We start from the raw sequence: 7501 nt of genomic DNA, 5'->3' as shown, positions 1-7501 counted from the left end.
TGCTTGTATGAAAAATAATTTCAAAAAATGAAAAACTTGTATGGAAAATGGGTTTTAATATATATATATATATATATATATATATATATATATATATATATATATATATATATATAATGCAATTAGAAGCCGAATAGCTAAATAAATCCTTTGTCAAATGGTGTATGCACTTCCTATTCTGTGTGTCAAATGGAGAAATTATATATAAGATAGCTTATAAGAAATGAGAAGTTAAATAGCTTATAATAATAATTTAAATATCTAATTTAAACAAATATTTTTTTTAAAAAAAAAAAAAGAAAGTGAACCTGGATGGAAGTATGTCGAGGTTCTTCTCCTGAGTCACTCGTTCCCTCCCCTTTCTTTTTCTCTCCAGCCAACAATTGCTCGACGATGAGCCGACTGACAAACCAGCGACACCAGACAACGCTGAGTCAACCCCAAATGTGACTGGCCAGCGAGAATGGCGACCTTGGACCGACAATTTCGGATGGCCATTCTAGTCATTCCTAGTGCTAAACTATCGATTCATGCAGCGCTCAACTCCCTCTCTTTCCATGCTTTATTTTCCAACCAATTTTTCTCTAAAAGTGGTACATCAGACAAGGTGACAAGGAGAAACGGAAGGGAAAAAGGCATAATGATAAATTTATTTTTGAATTGTAGGTTAATGGAATTTTTCTAAAATAAAATTAAATTTTAAAGATTTTTTAATAACAAATTAAAGATAAGTGACAAAGGCGAAACAATCTATAAAGTTAAAGCAAGACAAGTAAAAATTACTCATAATTTCTCATTATTCTAGACTTCTTTTAAGGATAACAGCAGTTAGGATACTCATAAAAATCACTAAATTTCATCCCGAACCTACATAATATTTTTAATATTCAAATCCATTACAAACTCAATTATTATTGTCCAAAAAATATCCAAACCTTTTAATTAACAATTTACATAAAATATTTTTTTATTAATAATATATATTTTTCAAATTTAATAAGTTTATAAAATTTTTAAATTCTATTTATTGAAAATATATATATATATAAATTTATAAATATTATTATAAAATATATATTTTATATTTAACTAATTAATTATATAAATGAGTTTGGATAACTGATACCTAGCATATAAAACCGAATCTGATAAGTATATTATTTTTCAAACCTGAATCCATACCAAACCCGAATTCATATCAAACCCGACTACGTATGTACTATCTAAATCCTGTGCTATTAAAGTTATATTGGGTTGGGTATAAATATCCAACCTATTGTGATCCTAGGCCTCTTGTTGCTCCTCTCCTCTCGTTGGCTACTCTTGTATATATCGAAAGTGTCGCTGCATATTCTCTATATGCACAAGAATGTTAATTTGTATTGTTTATATGCAAATATAGCTCTTTAAAAAACAGATTGCTATATTGTTCCTTCGATCACAAACTGAAAAAAATGAATAGGAAATATAACACTATGAGTCGCAACAAACTCAACATGGGAGTTCTCTTTGTTGCTTCTATCATTCTCTTGTTCCATTCTCCTTCTATCAACTCCACTGCTTTTGAACTTGAAACTGGTATGGTCTTTCCTTTACCCTAATAATGATAGTGACCTTAAATATCATATAATTGTATATTTGCCCTCCTCTCATGCATACAGCGGCAAATGGTGAAATTCCATTTAGTTATATAGAAGCAACTGGCAGAGGACCATCTAAATGGGGTGAACTTGACCCGAAATGGCGAGCTTGTGGTGATGGAAGATTACAATCTCCAATAGACATAGTGGATGTAAATGTGCATGTCTTCCCAAAGCTAGGAGAACTACAAAGGGATTATAAACCAGCTAATGCTACCATTATGGGCAGGGGAAGAGACATTATTGTATAGTATTAACCCATCAATTACTTTGTATTCATTAATTTTCCATATATAATTAGTGTTAAAATGATGTTCCATCAGGTGCAATGGAAGGGTGATGCAGGAAATATTAACATCAATGGAACTATTTACAGTCTGCAACATTGCCATTGGCTTACACCCTCTGAGCATACATTCAATGGTACAAGGTAAGTAGATATGCTTTCTTCCATTTTTGAATGAAAATGCTTTCGTTATAATTATACCGATTGATGATCATGATATATTTGATATGTATGAATTTTATCATGATCAACGGTTGAAATGCATTTGTTGCACATAAAATGATTTGCTTTCTACATCAACAATGTTGTTTATTTGCTTTTGTTTCTTTATATAGAGACACTAGTGTTAGTCCATAAATACTGCATGTCCTCATTGGTTTTATTGTTGTTTTGTGTTACAAGGTACGATTTGGAACTTCACATAGTTCATGCAAACCTACTTGGGCAGATAACAGTTGTTGGGATTCTTTACCAATATGGCAAACCTGATTCCTTTCTTTCAAAAGTATTGTTCTTATATTATCTTTCCACTTTTTTTTTTGTTTCTTTTACATTGATGAAGCAAAGCTAGATCCTATTAGATAATAAATTTTATGGTAGCATTTAGTGTTTTAACCATAGTTAAAATATTATATTTTTTATTGATATAATTTAAGCTATTAGTAGAAGAGCAACTCTAATATTTTATAGTATAGTAGCCCAAGCGTCATGAACCGAAGGGATTCGAACTCATGACCTTTGCTCTAATACTAATTGTAAGAACGAACGCTTATTAACGTGCCAAAAACTTAAACTATTAGCATAAGCACAACTCTAACCCCTTATAGTATAGAAGTTTAAGCACCATTGACCGAAAGAATCTGAATAAGATGTTGGTCTACTGAGCTATCCCTACTCAGTGCCATGGTTTTTAATTCTAGTGTTTATAGATTAAGGAAGTATCATGAAAAATTATCTCTTCTAACTTTTTAGAAATTGAGGGAGCATTTTAACTAGCGTTAATAAGATAATATCACTATTTTTATATTTAATTGTTAATCTAATAGCTATTTTTACCGAATACTTATATTTTAAATCACTATATAAACAGCTAACTACTAAGAGTTAATATTTAACAACTAACCATTGATAAAATAGCTGACAATTACTAAAATAGTTAATAACTATTAGAACAACTAATGTTACCGAGTCGAATATTAATAATATGCTAAAAAATTAATAATATGTGGGAATCATCGCTCTTTTCTCTCAACCTTATAGTCCACATTTTACAATATTAGAAAAAAAAAAGTATTTTAAGGGACTGAAGGGTTTATAATATAATACTTTAAGGATTAAATTTCAATATATTTTAAAACTTTAGGATCAAATTAATTATAATATAGTCTAAATATCATAGAATATAATTTAGTGGAAAAAAATCAATTTTATAATAAAAACTAAAGTCTTGAGTTACACTTCTTAGAGATATTAAAAATCCCATATATATATATATATATATATATATATATATATATATATATATATATATATATATATATATATATATATATATATAAATTAAGGTTTAATGATATTTTAGAACTTCTAACATTAACATTTATGTTTTAAAGATTGGATTTAGTTTTTTGTATCAAAATCGACTTTATATTATTTCAATGCGCATGCTTTCACTCAATTAATGACACATTTTTCACACTACCTTCTAATTTGTAGGTTTTAACTTCTATTATTTTTCAATTTCTACTGGCAGTTGCTCCCCTTTATAAAGTCAGTAACAAAACAAGAGAAGGATTTGGGAATTATCAATCCTAGAAAAATAGTATTTGGGAGCAGAAAATATTACAGATATAATGGTTCTCTTTCTGTTCCTCCTTGCACTGAGGGTGTTCTTTGGACAGTCATCAAGAAGGTATTTGATTACAAACAGATATATCATATACCCATTTGTTTAATTTTTTTTTTAATTATTTAATCATAAATCCATTTAAAATTTTAATGTATTTATATACTAGGTGAGGACAGTTTCAGTGGAGCAACTGCAAGCTCTGAAGGATGCTGTTGATGATGTGAGTTTTATATTTATTATAGCTATAGACAAATTAAATTAAGCTCTGTCTGCTTAGTGAAAAAATATTCTTTTAATCAAAGAGATAATTAAATAATTTTTTAAAAAATTTATTATAATTAAATAATTTTTAAAAAAAATTATTTTTCTTTTAAAAAAATATTTTTTAAATTTTGATAATTTTATTTAGGTATGAAAATACTTTTATATATATATAAAATAAAACACATACCATTAATTTTACGTTGCAACTAAATAAAGAAAAATATTTTCATAAAAAATATTTTCTTAGAAAATATTTTTCATGGAAACCATTTTCATATCTAACTTATTTTTTTGCGAAATAAATGGGGATTGAGATTTGAATTGTTTCATATAAAACAATTTGTTTTATTTAAAATATGAAAATATTTTTTTTAAATTACATGATTATATTTTCTAAAAAATGAAATTAACATTTTTATGTGTAATGTTAATTATTTTAAATGATTATTTTTTGTCACTAGGAAATTATCAATGTGTAATTCTCAAATCCATTCATGATTCATGAATGTAATAACTAAATAAATAATGAATTAATCAAATGTAATTCTAATAATTTAGAATAAAATAAAATGAAATATAAATATTTTATATCTTAATCACTATATTCAAACATAGGCTCTGACTGTTTAACAAAATAAATAATTTGTACTTGAAAATTATTTTTCATAATAATTATTTTCTGTTATTTGAGATATGCCTAATATTTTATATCTTTATTCACAAAATCTACCAAGTCAAATACTGTGAAAGTTGGGAAAGTGATGTTAGAAAATTAACTTTCATTTTTTAAAATGGAAAGTCATTTTTCCTTATTTTTTTAGGTTATTTTTTTTTATCAAGTTTCTTAAACACTCCCAAACATTAAAAAATAAAAAAAATATTAAAAAAAATATGAAAAACATTTTCCTTCAAACAAATATAGCCATAGTATTATGTGTTTAGTCCTTTTATATTTAATAATTTGTTCTTTTGTAGGGATTTGAAATGAATGCAAGGCCAATTCAACCATTTTATGGAAGATCCCTCTATTTATACAATCCATGTGAGATAATTGGAAATTTTGCTTAAACTTCTATAGGTTATTTCAGAAGAAATTAAGAGAATTCCAAACACGTTAATTGTATTCCATATATATCCTCCATGTTCAATTACAATATAATTAATAATAAAAATTAAATCTTTGAGAATATAATAAAATAAGATATTAGTATATTTTATTTTGTTGTATTGTTTAAGATGTGGATAAAGTTTTATTTCTTTTTTTAATAAATTTTATTAATTAATATTGACTTTGTTCGGAATAAATTATATACAAGAAAAGAATTTAATTAAATTCACACATAATTATGCTTGTTTTCTATTTGTTTAAAAATAAATATTTATTCAATAAGATATTAGTATATTTTATTTTGTTGTATTGTTTAAGATGTGAATAAAGTTTTATTTATTTTTTTAATAAATTTTATTAATTAATATTGACTTTGTTCAGAATAAATTATATACAAAAAAAGAATTCAATTAAATTCACATATAATTATGCTTGTTTTCTATTTTTTAAAAAATAAATATTTATTTAAATTAAAAAATTTTAAATTCTTTTATTTTAAATATGAAAATTGATTAAAAATTAATTAAATTAAATTATTGTAAAATTTACTGTTTGATTCACTGTTATTATGTGGTTTGATTCACATTTAACTTTGCACAAGTGCCTTCACTATGTGTTTATGACTAAATAAACATAATGAACCTTCAACCATATCCGAAGACTGAAATAAATTGAATTTATTTTATTTAATAATTAAATTGAAAATTATATTGGATAGTATTAAATTGGAGAACATAAATTAGAATCAATTTTATAGTTATATTTTGATAATTTTTAAATATATTATATAATTTTAATATAATTAATTATATATATTCATATGTACATACATATGTTGTCTCCTATGTCTCTAATTTTTTTTAAATAGTTTATAGTCATAATTAATTAAATTAAAATTTTCTTTTACTGAATTTTAGCTAAAACCTTTTAATTAATATACATATATATGATTTTAGTAAGTAAAATTAAAAAAATAAAAACCTCGTAAATATATATAATTCAAATCTATGAAAATATATATAAAGTTCAACAAACCTCATAAATAATAATATCGAATATTAATAATATTTTATAAAATATTTTGTTAATATCATGATTGATTTTATATTTTATAATTTTTTATGCTAATTAATTGTTTTTATTAATTTTAATGTGTTTTAATAAATAAATAAATTTTTATTTCACTTTTATTCTATCCTTTCATGGCAGGTTTTTTTTTTTTAATGTTTTATTTGATGAGTCATGTTTGCATCCTCTCCAACACGTGCAGATCCATGTGATGAAAGCTTTGGCCTAAGTTTTATGCAGCGGACATGTGCTTAAGGAGTGAAAAAAAGAAGAAATTAAAGAAGTCCATCACTAGGGTGAATATTAATAATAAAAAAAAAATTCAACAATTTGATTTTCAATTTTATTTTTTTTTCTAAATAATTCGATTTAATTATTAATTAAATAAAATTTTAATTATTTAATTATTTAATTTAATTCGATTTTTTTTCATAAAAATCAAAGAAAAATCAAGCAGAACTAAAATCTTATACCATGTATTTTAAAATCATGGCTATGCCATCTCCAAAAGATGGGCTTGGCAAAAAAAGGCCCATAAAGAAACCAATGAAGAGAAATGATTACCCAAACAAACCATGGAAGGATTAAAAAAAAAAAATTAATTTCAATTTTGAATGTTTATATTTATCAATGTATATATAAAATGGCTTATATAATTTCCTTATTATCCATGCTTAATTCATTTATCATCATGTTCATAAAGATGTGATTTTTTATTTATTTTAGGTTTATTTCCTTTTTATTTATTATTAATTAGAATTATTTCATTAATTATTAAGAATATAATTCATTATCGAATTATTAGATATATTTAAATTTATAATTAAAATAATTAAAAAATTTGATATATTTCAATGAACATTAATCATAAATTATTTTAAAATTTTATTCAATAAATAATTTTATCAAAAATTGTAAATTTCAAATATTATTTTAATATTGTAACTAATATATCATTTTTATTGCTAAATTATAATTTAATCTTTGAGATTTGATAAAATTTACAACTTAATCTTTGTGTTTTTAAAATCAAGTAATTTAATCAATGAAATTTGACAAAACCTATAATTTAGTATTTATCGTTAGAACTCCGTTAAGTTATTATTAATTTTAGAGAAAATAACTTTAGTCCTAAAGTTTTATTTTTTTAATAATTTAGTCATAAAGTTTTTTTAATTAATAATTTAGTTTTTATATTTATAAAAAATGTAACACCCCTAATTTTTAAAATTATTATTTTTTGGGTAAATATTGATATTTTATTTTATTTGAATTTTAGGAAATTA

The 7501-nt window shown here is 23.6% G+C and overlaps 1 protein-coding gene across 1 annotated transcript; it reads left to right on the top strand.

The window, feature by feature from the left end:
- The first annotated feature begins 1475 nt into the window (after positions 1–1475).
- LOC110653139 (alpha carbonic anhydrase 4-like) lies at positions 1476–5182 on the top strand. The gene is made up of 7 exons (XM_058143262.1): positions 1476–1578; positions 1662–1885; positions 1964–2070; positions 2329–2431; positions 3680–3838; positions 3942–3995; positions 5015–5182. Exons 1-7 carry the CDS (start codon positions 1476–1478, stop codon positions 5105–5107), a joined length of 843 nt encoding a protein of 280 aa, XP_057999245.1. The 3' UTR covers positions 5108–5182.
- Positions 5183–7501: the final 2319 nt, after the last annotated feature.

The sequence above is a fragment of the Hevea brasiliensis genome, chromosome 3, assembly GCF_030052815.1.
Source record: "Hevea brasiliensis isolate MT/VB/25A 57/8 chromosome 3, ASM3005281v1, whole genome shotgun sequence".
NCBI lineage: Eukaryota > Viridiplantae > Streptophyta > Magnoliopsida > Malpighiales > Euphorbiaceae > Hevea > Hevea brasiliensis.
This window is presented reverse-complemented; position numbering and strand designations above follow the sequence as displayed.

Excerpts from the sequence above, each read along its gene's own strand:
- LOC110653139 (XM_058143262.1), top strand. The coding sequence starts at position 1,476 with ATGAGTCGCAACAAACTCAACATGGGAGTTCTCTTTGTTGCTTCTATC. Across the intron at positions 2,432-3,679 it reads CTGATTCCTTTCTTTCAAAA|TTGCTCCCCTTTATAAAGTC; the intron begins GTATTGTTCTTA and ends TTCTACTGGCAG. Across the intron at positions 3,839-3,941 it reads TTTGGACAGTCATCAAGAAG|GTGAGGACAGTTTCAGTGGA; the intron begins GTATTTGATTAC and ends TTTATATACTAG.